The 15,743-nt window shown below is 36.7% G+C and overlaps 1 protein-coding gene across 2 annotated transcripts; it reads left to right on the forward strand.

Moving 5' to 3' along the window:
• The first annotated feature begins 469 nt into the window (after window positions 1-469).
• On the forward strand, window positions 470-15,743 carry cdca8 (cell division cycle associated 8). Of its 2 annotated transcripts, none has more exons than XM_028817221.2 (11): window positions 470-573; window positions 3,357-3,447; window positions 3,888-4,016; window positions 5,299-5,339; window positions 6,013-6,085; window positions 6,244-6,314; window positions 7,463-7,539; window positions 7,641-7,736; window positions 10,325-10,448; window positions 11,133-11,219; window positions 15,245-15,743. In XM_028817221.2, exons 2-11 carry the CDS (start codon window positions 3,366-3,368, stop codon window positions 15,260-15,262), a joined length of 798 nt encoding a protein of 265 aa, XP_028673054.1. In that variant the 5' UTR covers window positions 470-573; window positions 3,357-3,365; the 3' UTR covers window positions 15,263-15,743. The 2 variants fall into 2 exon arrangements, with proteins under 2 accessions (XP_028673054.1, XP_051791685.1); XM_051935725.1 differs by lacking the exon at window positions 470-573 and adding an exon at window positions 602-722.

Below are 15,743 nucleotides of genomic sequence, written 5' to 3' on the forward strand. Positions count from 1 at the left end.
TTAAAGAAACATCAATATAAACTTGTTTAAAATTGTATTGTGGTAAGTGCACATGCCATTAAACGTGATAATATGGTCAAAAGTAAAGTCTTGGCTTTATTTATTTAATAGTTTAAATATTTATTCTCGCTTAAAAATTAAAATCCAAAATGATATCGCCTTTTTATATAAATCGAGCACCTGTCTTAGTCTTGAATTTAGGAGAGAAAAAAAAAGGTCTGGGACTTTTATTTTCTTGATTTTAAAGGCCGAGCGGAAGTGGGCGAGGCCATTGTGTTTGTCACGTGGACAATTGCGTCAAAAATTATCGACCGGATGAACATGAGGTTAACGCCCACCTGAAAGCAATTTAAAATATCTATTCGTCAGTTGTGTTGAGCGACGTGAATTGGGAGGTTCAGCTAACGAAAGCTCGTACGTTCATTGGTTAAGATATTTTACTGTTTGGCAGGGAGGTTGCGGGATTGGTTAAAATCAAAAAAAGTATTCAACACGTTTAAGGTAAGGAAAAAAGCAATTGGTCGTCATTCGCTTACAGAAAATTTGAAGTAACCCGCCAGTTTACATCTCCCGGTATGTTTCTTTTTTTTTCACTGAAATGCATTGTTTAATTAAATAGGAGAGTTTGATTAATTTGTCTTAGTAGCGTTTTACGCGTGGTACGCTATAATTGGTGTTATTTGAACTCGGGATTGCTGTATTCTTTACGTTTCCATATAAAGGTACTAAGTTGCAGAATGTTAGGAACATTTAAAATATAAATGTAGTCATTTATTAATTTTCGCTCTTTTTTAATGTTTGTATTATATGGTTTGCGATATCCTCGTTGCTGGAAGGAAGTCTTGGGAGAAACATGAAAAGACGAGTACTTACCAGCCTCTGAATAGCGTTATATGTGGGCCATATATGACCGTTGCTGTTAATTTATTCGAAGTAAAGATTGAGAATGATAAAAAAAAATCTTCTCAGACTGGAAACATATGAACACAACACGCCAGTCTCGGTTCATATAGCTGGACGTTTAGTTGCATTGTAAATCGCGCGTGGCTTCCTTCACTTTATCGGTGGCATTACTCCTATGCAGAGGTTTCGTGGTATGGATAGTATTATTTAGTATGAAGATATTATTTATTATGCAGTTAATTTTCAGTAGACCAATGATGTTTATCAATTAATTGTGTAATGAAGCTGAACCTGAACGTCGTGTCGATTATTTCTTCATTAAATAAAAATTGTTAAAGCTTGATGCACTGTATGGAGAGATGGACAAATCGATACTATAAATTCCCTACAGGACAGTTGTGTTGCAAGTCCCGATAGCAAATGGGCAGAGTTTTATTGAAAGTTGCCTCTTTTAAATTAGCTATGGTTAAGAAAGTGAGAGAAGGTGGCATTTTACTAAAAACACTATGCCAAGTGTCAATTACTGTTTTTACTAAGGAAAGTAAAGACCACTCCGATTGTGTAACCTGCATGCAAGTCTCACTGCTAAATATAAAAATCCTACAGAAAGCCTTAGGTAAAAAAATTGAAAAGGCCCTTGTATAATATCACAAGATCAAACAACTTATTTAAGGCAGATATCAATTTATGTTTAAGTTTTAATAAGTTTAAATCTGTAAAATAGTCCGTTAAAAATACAATAGCATTCATTGAAAATAAATTAATACAGCATTGTTAAGAGAGTTAGGATGCAAGGAAAATTCCAGGTAAAGTTCCTAATACGTTATTTCCATTCAGAATGTTCGGTCTGTAAAATCAATTTCAGATCTGAAGTAAGAGAAATTTAATCTTTAAAAATGGGTGTGCTAAATGTTTCTTTCTGAAGTGGACATCTTGTGTTTTTTTGTTGTTTTTTTTTGCCGCTGAGTCCAAAGGTGAGCATTAAGAACATAACACAGTTGACAAATTAGAGCAGACCATTCAGTCCGTCAGTGTCATTTGTTTCTCAATATGAAGTTGGCCGAGTACACAGCCCTGGGGGGCGCCAGTGCTCAGCATAATGATGCATGGAGATGGTGTTATCAATGCAGAGTGTTTGGGGGTCTCTCTGTCAGAAAGCTTAGGATCCAGTTGCAAAGGTTAGTGTTTTAGCCCAACAGTCTCGGCATCCCTATGACCTTCTGAGGGATGATGGTGCTGAATGCTGAACTGAAGTCTATGAACCGCATTCCAGCATAAGTGTATTTGTTTTGTCCTAATGGGACAGAATTAGATTGAAAGTAGAAGGTATGGCATCTTCACTGGAAGGGTTTGGGCGATAGGCAAACTGGAAAGGGTTATGTGATGGCAGAAGTCTGGCTTTCCAAGACTTGATCTCGAAGTACTTTATGAGGACTGGTGTGAGTACTATAGGGTAATAGTGCACAAAGTAGAAAAGATCACCAGGACCATTCTACCTTCCATTAAAGAAATGTTTATTGAACGTTGTATCATGAAAGACCGCTTCCACCCTTTTCAGTTTCCTATTCAGCCTACTTCCATCCAGCAGAAGGTACTGTAGTGTTTTAAACCAGTTCTGCAACAGCTTCTACACCTTGGCTGTCCAGACTCTGAACTCTGTGCTGCCAAACGTTAGATCTGCTAATATTAGTCTGTCTGCTGGATTTTTTTTACCTCTGTTGTCTCAGTTATTAGCTGCTGTCTTGATAGTTTGTTCCAGATTCCAACACATTTTTGAGTAAAGAGGGGCTTCCTGTCTTCAGTCCTATATGTCTTCCCCTTAATGTTCATGGGTGTCCTCACATATTTGATTCACTCTTAAACTACAAGAATTCTACCGGATCTTCTTTATCAATGCCTCTGAGGGTTTTGAAGGTCTGGATTAGGTCCCCACACAGTCTCCTCTGTTTGAGACTAAACTGGTTTTATTCTTGGAGGAAGAATCTTACATTGGCATTACCTGGGGGAATTTTAAAAACTTGATGAAATAGTCTACCAAAGACTTTGATATTTGAAGCAAAACCAGAAACTAAAAAAATAAATCCCGTAAGACCAAGGTTGCAAAATCCTTATGTATCATTTATTAAAATCTTATAAACAGCTGCTACAAAATGTTATTGCATTTGTCCACTTACATTGAGGTATTTGGCATTGTGATTTGTATTTAGATTCAATTTATCACATTGCTTAGACATTATACATGCCCCACTTTACAGGAATTCTGATGTCCATTGCCATAAGTCGCTTAGAAAGAGAATAATGCTTGTTAATGTGTATTTCTACATTTGAGTATACTTTTTCTTTTTTAACTTGCAGTTTAAATAATTTAAATTGCAGTTCTTTTGACAGCCAACATGGGAGCCTGGTCTTTTAAAAAGTTACATTTTGAATTTTTTTTTTTTTTTTTTAAATAGGCAGCAAAAATGGGTAAATCTACCAGAGGAAGAAAGAATGCTGAGAAAGAGAGAAAAATGGCAGCTTTCTTAAAAGACTACGACAGTGAAGGTATGTGATCCTTTACTGGGTTTTTACACTGCTCTGGTATCTTTGCCAGGTGACTACTCCCAAACTTCAATGTTAAAATCTTATAAATGTGCAGGATGTTACAATACTGCATAGCTTACCTTTACTTATTTGGCTGACACCTTTTTGCAAGGTGACTTACATTTATAATACAATTGGTTACGTTTCTTTTGGCTTTCCAATTGGAGCCCAGGCAGGTCGAGTAACTTACTCAGGGTTAAATGGTGTCAGTAGTGGGATTTGAATCCACAACCTCAACTTTTGAAGCCCAAAGCCTTAAACACTGCGCTACACTGCCTGCCTACATGTTTATGTGTTTAGTAAAGTTGTAACTTGTTTAGGAATCTTGTTTACTAACTTTTGTAAATGCATGACGTAATGAAAACAGTATTCGCTGATTCCTTAAAATTTTCTTTCCACAGTTGAAAGCATATTGGAAGCTTTAAAGGTCAAAAGAGACAATCTTCACAAAGAAATTGAAAACACATACAACCTTGCCATCATTAAGCTTCCACTAAGTGTACGACAAATGAAGTGGATTGATTATTTTGGTATGTTATCATTCCTGTTTGGAAATCTGCTCGTCATTGATGATCTGTAAAATTCGGCATTTTTATGTGACACAGATGAGCTTGTAAGCTGCCTCTGAGCGGTTAGACTTTGTAAAGAATGTCATAAATGCTCATTCTGTCCTAAGGACAACAGCATTTGTATCTGGTCATTTACAAGCAATTTTCCATTTGTGCATTTTGCAGTGTTTTAATCATTTTGCTTTATTAGTATAATGTTAACATGTGAAAGCTGCTTGTCAAGGCTAAGGGCTATTTGGGATTTGCTTGAACAGTGGTACCTCTGGTCACGACCATAATTCGTTCCAAAACTCTGGACGTGACCCAAACGTAATTTCCCCACAAGATTGTATGTAAATACAATTAATCCGTTCTAGACCGTACAAACTGTATGTAAATATATATTTAAAGTTTGGTTTTTTTTTTTTTTTTGCACAAAAATAGTTAATTATACCATAGAATGCACAGTGTAATAGTAAACTAAATGTAACAAAATTGAATAACACTGAGAAAACCTTGAACAACAGAGAAAACTAATATTGTAAGAGTTCGCACTAGACCCTTACAAACCACTTGCTGTAAACACTTATTTAAAAAAAAAAAAAAAAAAAAAAAAAAAAGAGTTTTAAGCGGAGGGGGGGGTTGGGGATTAAATGCCACTTCTCTTGCGAAACTTTTCACACCATCCTCTACTGGCTTTAAATTCCTCACCTTCGCCACTCGAAGAAAGATTTTTTTTTTCCCCCCAGCAAATCGCCATGAATCTTCCTGGCTTTCTCGCATATGATCACCTAACTTGCGCTATCCCCTGCAAGTTGCTTCTCGTTCAACCACACTAGCAGCAGTTTTTCCACCTCTTACAGCACTTGAGGCCTCTGCTTGGTTAACATTGTAACTCCTTTTGCAACATCAGCTGCTTTGTTACACAAACAAAAGAAAATGGGGAAACGGAGAATTGGAAATCATTGGCGCGTATGAACTGGAAGGGAAACTGGCCGCCAGTATTTTTGTTCGCCACCAGAGCGTGTGGTCATAAACAGATGCAAAATGTTGGCGATATTTTTGATTGTAACCCGAAGTGTATGTGTTCGGAAACGTTTGTGACCAGAGGTTCTACTGTACAGTACTTCTATTCATGATTCAAATAATCATCTAGGACTGGCTGTTTAAACGGCCAGTTTCATCATTCTGTTTCAAAAAATCATTGTTATCAATGAGGATTTAATACATTTTGTTTTTTCCTCTTTCCCCTTCATCAACTCAGCTGCTGGAGGACAATCTAAAGCTGTTGAAGCAGTAGCAAAGGTATGTGTTACTGCTCCCTTTAGATAGATAATTAATCCCAAGGGGAAATTCACATACTCCAGCAGCAGCAGCATACTGATAAAAACAATATTAAAGAGTGATAAAAATGCTGGTATAACAGACAGTAACTTTGTATAATGTTAACGTTTGACCCCCCCAAACCGCCCCCCCCCCCCCCCGGTGGAATTGAAGAGTCGCATAGTGTGGTGGAGGAACAATCTCCTCAGTCTGTCAGTGGAGCAGGACAGTGACAGCAGTGTGTCGCTGAAGCTGCTCCTCTGTCTGGAGATGATCCTGTTCAGTGGATGCAGTGGAGTCTCCATGATTGACAGAGCGACGGGCGCTGAGCAGGCTCCTACCACAGATGTCATACTGTCCAGCTCCGTGCCTACAATAGAGCCTGCCTTCCTCACCAGTTTGTCCAGGCATGAGGCGTCCCTCTTCTTTATGTTTTAAAGACATTTTATTTTTTACTTGAGCTGCCTGGATTAGAAATGTTCCATTAATATGCAAGCTGAGTGTGGTCTCTGCTTTTTACAAATAGCACAGTGTGCAAAATATTCCTGCATACCTCCGTCTCCAAGTGAGTCGATAGAATGTTAATACACACATGGCACATCACATACAAATGTGGTTTGAGTTGTAACTAACCAAATTTTAATGTGTATTGCAGGCAGAAGCCAATATTGGTGAAGATATAAACTTTATTGCTGAACTCAAGACCCAACACAAATCAGCACTTAAAGGTTAGCAGAACAACAACTTGGCTAACTAAACATATTTTGCCATGTCTTGTGACAAATTCATATCACAACAACTTATCTGATCTCAGATTTAATTAGTAGCCTCCTTTCTCTTTTTCAAACCTTCTAATTAGTGTTCATGTAACTTGTTTTTTTCTTAGCCACCTGTAAAAAAGGCAATGGAATGGCTTCTGATGAAGAAAATGTGCCACCCGATTCAATTTTAAAAAAGGTAAGATATCTTCATAAGTTACCACAACTGACATTTTCAGCATATTGTGGCTTTATATTAAGTGCCCATGACTTTGCTTGTTTTAAAGTAGCTGGCAAGGACTGTTGAAAGTGTGCTTAGAGTTTACCTGAAAATCTAAACATTAAAACCTGCAATACTTGAGTTTTTACTCCAGACAGAAATACATTTTTTTTGTGTAATGTTTTAAAACACTTTTGACAAATTTCTTCTTTGTTTTAATGTGAATCATTGCCCAACAATTAATATCATAGGTTTCAAATGACCAATTATAGTTTAACCCTAACTGAAATACTACGACGTTTTTTAAAGTCTGATCCCATTGAACTGAAGCTATTGTTGATTGGATTGGCTCCTTAACTCTTTCAGGGCTTATGGTAATGGGCTGTAAATTGTGACAAAACTCGTCAAACTTTAGTTTGACTCTTTGGTTGAGGGAAAGTTAGCTTTGTTGATTTGACCTCAATTCCCTGCATGTGCCTGAGTAGTGAAGAGCAAACGGCCTCTAAAATGGCATCGACATCTGGTGAGACTAAAGCAAATGTGCAAAGTAAAATACTCCATGGACATTTTACGTATTATCGCTGAATCAGACTCTGACTTTTCGGACTCTGAGTTTGATGTAAGTGATCTGGAGATGGATATCGAAAAGGCTGATGCTGGTACCTCACAACAGTCCCCAGCTGATTGTGGTGCTGAACATGTTTGTGTAGCTGATATGCCTACAGCAGCGTTCGCCTAGGAGGACCACCACTTATGATGACGAGGTACAAACCATATAGCGTCACACTGCGACTGCCACCATCACCCACCTGCTGTGTGAAGACAAAAAGGTAGCTGGCTCGCCGTGCATTCCAGCTGGCCATCGATAACCCCACCCCCACTCAGCCAGTGCTACCAGGGATGCCGAACAGGCGCCAACAGCAGTCTTGATTTATGTGTGAAACTAATGCATTGTGTGCTTTTCAGAAAACTGAGTTTTTTGGAAAAAATATTCAGCCCTCAAAGTGTTGTGTGTGTGTGTGTTTCTTTTTTAGTGTTAATACTATGGTACATTGTCTTGTCATATTTTATTTTTTTCTTGTCATGTAGCATCCACCAATATCTCATTAAACAAATTTGTATTTTAGGTGAAACCAAGCACTAAGAAGCCTCCAACTTCTAAGAAAAAAGTCCTATCCGTGAAACTGAGTTCTGGCATTAGAAAGTATGTATTATAAATTTTCTTGTAAGTTGATATTTTGCTCATATGTTAGCTTTTCTACTAAGAGACAATTTAATGCGTTAATATATGTTTTTATTCATCAGGTCTAACAGAAAAGCTGTAACTACACCTGGTAGAGCTACACAGAATGATTCTATAATGGGACTGACAACTTTTGTTACACCACATCTTGAGCCAAGGTAGGGATGTCATAACTGGCAGCACTAGCAAGGATGACTATCACAGATTAAGGGTTTGCAATATTGTGGTAAAATGTTTTGCTAAGTCTGTCAGATTAGCACAAAAATAAGGTTAGAATATTTAAAAATAAGTAAATATTCTCATATCTACAAACTTTGAGTACATTTAACATGCAGAATCATTAATCTATGTTTGTAAATGCTTTTTTTTTTTATTATAAACTTTATTATGGTAACGGTCTCACTGGAGTCTACAGCAAGAACAAACACAGACTGGAGGGAAGGGGGGGGATCTTGCAGTACTAGGGCAACTGCAGCTTAAATACTTGTACAAGAGCCATCAAAGTTGGCAAGTATCTGCACCGCCATCAATTTGTTCAGTTTAGTACAAATGATTGGGTGTGAAAATCCTCTTCAGGACAGCAAGCCATAACCGCAGCCATGAAAAGGAGCTGAAGTCTTTAAGGGTTGAATGCACTGGGACTATGCTTTGTTACAGTATTATTTTTTTATTTGTACATCTGCATATCATGAACGGCTTATAACACTGTTGCACAGGCACCACTTGCAAAACTGAGCTGGAGTCCTATAGTGCAAACGTATTGTGACGTGTCTTCCTGCCAAACAGGCACAGCCAGAGCTTTTTAAGATCAGGAGGAATCATGGGTTTGTTAGTAAGACAGCAGCAGGGTGAGAATAGTGAGCAACGATAAAGGTAGGCAAGAGGCGGGCAGTGGTAGGGTGCCATTTATATTGCAGCACTCAGAATAAAGAGCCAGTCAGCAGCTTTGGGCTCACCCAGAAAAACAGGATCATCACAATATCAAGTCAGGGTCTACTTTTTTTTTTTTCTCCTTTACTGATGCAGCAATATTTTAATAAAGGTTGTCTGAGTTATTTTAATTACACTTCCTTGTTTTAGGCATTCAGTGTCAAAGGAGCAGACACGTACTATGGAGACTAATTGTCTGACAAGGCAGGTTGAGTGACGAGTCTCTTTAAAGTTGAAGTTTTAAAGCATTGTAATAAAAGGAACGTCGTTATTAAGACGGTCTTGGCATTAAACAACAGATGGGGAACTCGGTTTAAGAGTGAATGAAACGGAGTCGGATGCAAAAAATGATATTTTTAGGGCACAGGAGAAGCATTGTGTGTGTATTTATTTATATTTACTTCCAGCTCTACTTTGTATATACCATCACATCTGTAGACCTTAAAGTAGGGGACCACGTGCAACTGACGAAAAACAAATACTCGAGTGAATTGTGTAAAGAAATGAAAATCAAAAACATCTTAGAATCAGTCAGTCATTGTCCAACCCGCTATATACATCTTGGAATGATAATATATATTTACATTTCACATGATTAACCATTTCAGTTTGGAAGAATATACTTTCTTGTAAAATTGTTTTGCAGTGCCCATCAATAAAAGCCCAGCCACTAGGAAAAGCTGAAAAAAAGTAGGACTTGATGGAATGTAGGAATGTTTTACTCATGGATAATTGTGTATAGCATGTTCGATATTCTTAGTTATTTATTATTTTTTCCAAGGCAGGTCACATTTGAGATACAATTGGTTACATTTTTTTTTTGTTTTTTTCCAATTGGCGCACAAGCAGGTGATGTGCCTTGGTCACGCTCACGCAGCATCAGTAACATTATTTGAATCTACAAACTCGGGGTTTTAATTCCAAAGCCTTAACCACTACAACATGCTTACCCCTTTTTTTCTGCACAGAAAAGTACTTGGTTACATAGTACTTCTGCTGCATCTGATTAACTGATGCCCATTGTCTTAGGACATTTTATAGTTAGTTTATTTATACTTGGAAGCCGTATGAATTTAAAAATATAAAGTGTATTATTGCCTCTATCCAAAACAGTGTCCAAGGAACTTCCCCTATGGAGTTCACATGTTGTGCTAGCAGGTTTTTCATGAGAAGCTCCAGTTTTCCTTTCATATCCCTAAGATATGTATGTTAATCGAACTGGCAAATCTAAACTAGTCTAGTAGAGGAAAGTATCGGTGTACTGGGAAATATTCTATAGCCTGGCACCCCATTCACATTTGTATTATGATCACACTGTTCCTGGATTAAAAATGGATGTTCAGTTTATGTAGTAAATTAGATAAAATTTACTATCCTTCACTGCTCCAAAGAAGTGCATTTTAACTGAAAACTGACAGTGCAGCTCTTAGGACTGCTGTTTATCTTTATTGAACCCAGCATTTGGACTTGCGCACTTGTCCAGAGTTGTTTTTTCCTTGTACCTGGGGTGCTGCTGCGTTACGTTTTTGTTCTTTTGTGAACATGAATTACAGGTTTTAAAAAAGGGAAAGGAATGAAATTTAGCCCATTCATTTATACATGCTAAGGTGATAGATACTTTTAGCCAATTAGGATCAAATATCAAGGCTCACTGGTATCTGACTCACATGGAGAAGCATCTGACTCTGGTGGACTAAATGTAGATGATAATGGCAGACACTTAATGAACTAACAGAACTGACTTCTGGAGTAATTTTCCTTTTGGCAATAATTGGAAAAATAATTTTACCAGTAAAATTGTGTTTATCTTATGCAGGTTAATGACATCAACGGTAGATAATACTAAGAGATGCAGGAAAAAGGCTTGTAACATGACGGTAAATGAGAGCTCTGTTTTAGAAAATGAAGTATTCATCAATATTCCTATGAAAAATGGAACGGTAAGTAACAATAAATCCTGTTCATCTCTAATGTTCTTGCAATGTTTTTGTTCTATTTTGGTGAATAAAATAAGTGGTGCGAGTTAATTAAGCTATAAATTGACATGCTCTCACAGTTCATCTTAACAGTGTAGGATTTACTTAACCTAAAACTGTGTCTAAGATTTCTGTTTCTCATGGGTGGGGGGTCAATTTGTTTCTAACCAGTTTTGTTAAACTTGACTTGCACGTATGGAATGTTTTTTTTTGACTCTAATAAAATATAAAAATAAAAGAAAATTTCAGTTGGTCTGTTTTTTTTTTTTAAACATAGTAAATTGCAAGCTTGATGTTGATAAACCCCAGATTTATTCACGTCTGAGGTAAATGCTGGTTTAGGGCTTGCAATACTGGGGAAACCGTGCATCATTTATTTTTCCTTCTTCGACCCAAGTCAAGTCAAGTTGGGGGAGCATGCACTGATATGATGAAACAAGTCAGGATCCTGGTTGGCAACCCCCCAGGCAGACGCGCAGTGACTCCGTAAACCTGAATTAAATGAAGTGGATTTGAGATTTTTAAGTACTGCTATATAATTGTGACTATTTTAAGACCAGTTAAATCTGTAAATTTAACCTAAACCTGATATTGGTCTGTTTTTGTAACCGTGTACTGTATTTATAAAATCTTTTTATTTGTCTTCAGAGCATTCACATCTCTGCAAATGAAATGCATACATTTGATCCTGCACAGCTTGATCCTCAGACTTTAGGGACCCTCAAAATGCTGTTGGTATGTGGACAATTCTTGTTTTCTGTAAAAATAGAAGGTTTTAAATTATGGCAGACAAGCACAGTCTTTTTCTTTGGGGGATTAGTTTGGACAGAATTGAATAAATACACAAATATTTTGTGAAATTGAATAAATAAATAAAACCACAATGAAATTGCAAGCATGAAAAATTGTCATGAAATTGTTGCTTATTTCTTTATGTATTTAATTATTTCTTCATTTATCAATATTTTGCACACAGCATGAAATATGCCTGTCATTTTCACTTGTCAAAGTTCAGAGGGTGGTAACTGATACTGAAAAAAGGTAGTATTTCACTACTGGAAATAAATGTCAGTTTTCAAGCACCTCACGCTCAGTCATTAATTTAGTGTGATTCAAACTCAATACCTATTGCATCTATAGTTAGCTCAAATCACCAAGGGGGACCACCCTCCCAAAATCCACTATTTGAAAGCATATATACAGTATTTATTTATGTAGATATGTTGCAGATAGGGAGACTCTGATCAGGTTTTTTTTTTTTTTTTTTAAAGGCTGATACCAATTGCCAATGTCATGTTACTTGATCAGCTGATACTGATACTTTATTTTATAATCCCTTCTTTATACCAGTTTTATGTCCTATATTAAGTATAAACTATAGACCACAGGCGTTGACTTTTTTTTTTTTCAAAATAAAATTTAGTGGCCATAACATACTAAAATAAAATTTCCTTTAAAAATACATTCTTTAACTAATAAAATGTACACAATATAATATGGAAGAGAAGGTCGGTGATACGGTTTGCATATTTGCAGCTGGAGATCCACAAAGGGAGAAAAAATTAATCACGTATCATAAAGTAGTTTTTATTCCTGAGCTTTCAACCCCTGCCAGGGGTCTTCATCAGAGGATAATGCTTAGACTTACAAGAATCAAAGGCAATATATAGCAAAACATTACGTGGAGGGGGTGGGGGGGTGACTAAGTCAGTGAGATGGGGAGGGCGGGTATTGGGTGTACAGTTTATTTATTATGAACATGTTCTTAAGTTTGCATATGCTGGATTTATGTCCAAGTGTCTGTTGATGGCATTCTCATTTGATAACCAAGATTCGGCCAGCTCTCTGGCACTTTTAGTACTGGCCTTAAATTTTACTTGTACATTGTCCTACTTATATGTATGTCCTGTTGATTTAGTATGCGTGTAGATCAATGAAAGTGAGTCCTTTCTTCTGACGGCGTTGCGATGTTCCTGTATACGTGTTGCGATTCTTTTTGAAGTTTGTCCTATGTATACCGCTGAGCAAGAACTGCATGGAATGCTATAAACTGCGTTTCGTGTTTCTGCTATTGATTTCTTGTTTTTAGCATTAAACAGGTCCGTGCGCAGATTGTTCATGGGTTTGTGTGCTATTCTGACGCCTGACTTGGCCATTGTAATACGAAGGAAACAAAAATGAATGAGAGACGCTATCTCTTCCATCTTTTCACTTCAAACGGATACTCAAAAACATTCATTAATCGGAGCTTACACAGAAGACGCTAAAAAACTCAGCAAAGAATTGAATCAGAACCCCCACTCCACCTGGCACTCACTCCCTTATCACCACAAGGTGTCTGAAGGTACAGCGCGCATCCTGGCCAAGTCAGGTGTCAGAATAGCACACAAACCCATGAACAGTCTGTGCACGGTCCTGTTTAATGCTAAAAATAAGAAATCGATAGCAGAAACACGAAACGCAGTTTATAGCATTCCATGCAGTTCTTGCTCAGCGGTATACATAGGACAAACTTCAAAAAGAATCGCAACACGTATACAGGAACATCGCAACGGCATCAGAAGAAAGGACTCACTTTCATTGATCTACACGCATACTAAATCAACAGGACATACATTTAAGTAGGACAATGTACAAGTAAAATTTAAGGCCAGTACTAAAAGTGCCAGAGAGCTGGCCGAATCTTGGTTATCAAATGAGAATGCCATCAACAGACACTTGGACATAAATCCAGCATATGCAAACTTAAGAAGAACATGTTCATAATAAATAAACTGTACACCCAATACCCGCCTCCCCCCCATCACACTGACTTAGCCACCCCCCACCCCCTCCACGTAATGTGTTGCTATATATTGCCTTTTGATTCTTGTAAGTCTAAGCATCTTCCTCTGATGAAGACCCCTGGCAGGGGTTGAAAGCTCAGGAGTAAAACTACAAAAATACAAAACTATATATAATTATATATATATATATAATCTCACACAGTCAGTTTAATTGATATTGGCAGTTAACAGTGCTTACATGTAGAAATACTTGCATTTATTGGTTTTAATAATTTTAAATAATTGCAGTAGTTTTTTGCTGTGAAAGTATACATATGCTGTATTTATACAGGTGACTTTTTTCTTCAGTGTATCAGCTAGATATTCGTTGTTCTTGAGGTGTAAATATGAAATATGGATTACCCTTTTAATTACTTGTTTCTTACCAAAAATTATGCTGTGTGACACACACAGCAACAAATAATAAACACAGTACAAATCTTTAAAACCAAGCAGCAATTTCAAATATGTCTTCCTTTTTCCAATTAATAGTGTAAGCTGCTGCATTTTAAACAAGCACGCTGTCTAAACTCGAGTGGTGTCCATTTTCATTTAAAGGACAAAATAAAGGTCTAAAGGACGAGGAACGTTCAAAAAGTTACCACACTTTTTTTTTTTTTTTTTCCAATTCAGAATTTCAAAAACAAATTACAAAACTTTTCTACATAGTCACCAATGGAAATATAAAAGTGCGGAAACTTTTTGAATGTCCCTCGTAGTTCTTCTTGCAGTCTGTGTAGTTGCACAGGATGACTTCTCCGACTACTTTTTTCTTTTCAGTTTATCACTCCACTTTCTTTAACGTAAAGGCTTATACATTACTTGGCTGTTGTTCACTGATAAAACAAGCTTCCACTTGCTGCTCTTTGTTTACACTGCAGGACGTTTTCTGCAACAGTTGTGTTTTTTTTTTTTTTTTTTTTTTTTTGTGCCGGCTCACATAAAGGAGCATTACAACGAAATACCATAAAGCTTAGAAAAGCAGGTTTTTTAAAAATATTGGTTTTTGTGATTGGCCAATTTACCAAGGACCAATCGAGTCTATTTTAATAATGAAAAGTGGCCAGTTTCATTTGAGACCGATCGATCGGAGCATCACAAATTGCAGACTCCAAGGGTGAGAGTCACCAACCTTGTAATGATTTGTAGAATACGGCCGAGCAAGGGGCGATGCAGGCTTACAGGCCTGCCTCAGTATTTGTTTTGGTGTCAGTAGTAAGGTCTGAAAGATGGCATCAATGCAGAAATCAAAATTTTAATACGCATCACTCTAGAGAGTATGGCGTTTTAATCTGTGAATTGTACATCGAGTAGATGCTTACTGTTGCAACTTTGTGTACACCTGTAAGCCAGTGGACTTCCATTTTTAAAATTTAAAAAAAAAAAAAAAAAAACTGTCCAGAATTTCAGCACCTGAATTCATCGTCCTCTCGGGAGTCTTCATCTGACATGCGATGCCTGCTTATAAACGTACCAATTGATGGCTGGAGATTTTTCATTTTTAATTCTTCCGACTGTCCAAAACAAAGTATTTGCTGGAGCTCACCCCTCCTTGACTTTGATGGGTGAAAACGATCGTCTTCATTTCAGGGCATATTTTATTGTTGTGTGGGGGTCACAAAAGCAAATAAATGAAGAAATGAGCAACTAAGACACATTTTCCTGACCCGCTGTATTCCTTATGCATGTGTATCGCTGGTTTTTCTTTTTTTTTTTTGTCTTATGTCAAAATTACACACCACAACTCCCACCAGGAAAAGCGGTTTCAGAAAATAAGATGGAACTTTACAAAACATTTTACTTATTTGTGTATATACTTAATTATAATTGTGTACTAAACAATATAAAAATATCATTATAATGGAGTTTTGTTCAAGTTTGTTTAGAAATGTTTTTTTCTTAAAGTGATCCTTGTGACTTTTTTCTCTTTTTCAGAAATGGCTTACAAAATGAAGAGCACCAAGACTTGATCTCTTTTCTTCAAGAAAACGAAATGTATATAAATCCTTTTAATCCATTCCTGTTAAAACCATTAATCCTTTTAATATTTTTTTTTTTTTTATCTTCTAAGCACGTTTCAACGTGTAAAAGAATTTTATCATGTTTGTGTATTTATATATACATGAAGAGACGCGTTTTCTTAAGTTTTGTTTTGGTTTAGTTTGTACTTTTTAAATAGTTGCTCCTCAGCCCATTTCTTCGACTGAATAAGTTTTAGAATATTTCATTGCTTTGTGTTTAGTTTTGCGGATTTCCATGTTATAGAAATGTACGCACTGTAATTACCGCCTTGCATCTGATACTTTTTCGTGAATATACTATATGTATATTTGTGAATGTTTTTCATAGAAATATTGTAAAAACGAAGACAATTTACAACAAAACGTCAAGCACAGCAGTTGTAAATATTGTATTAAATTTGTGCAAAGAAGGA

This window comes from Erpetoichthys calabaricus, chromosome 13 (assembly GCF_900747795.2).
Source record: "Erpetoichthys calabaricus chromosome 13, fErpCal1.3, whole genome shotgun sequence".
NCBI lineage: Eukaryota > Metazoa > Chordata > Cladistia > Polypteriformes > Polypteridae > Erpetoichthys > Erpetoichthys calabaricus.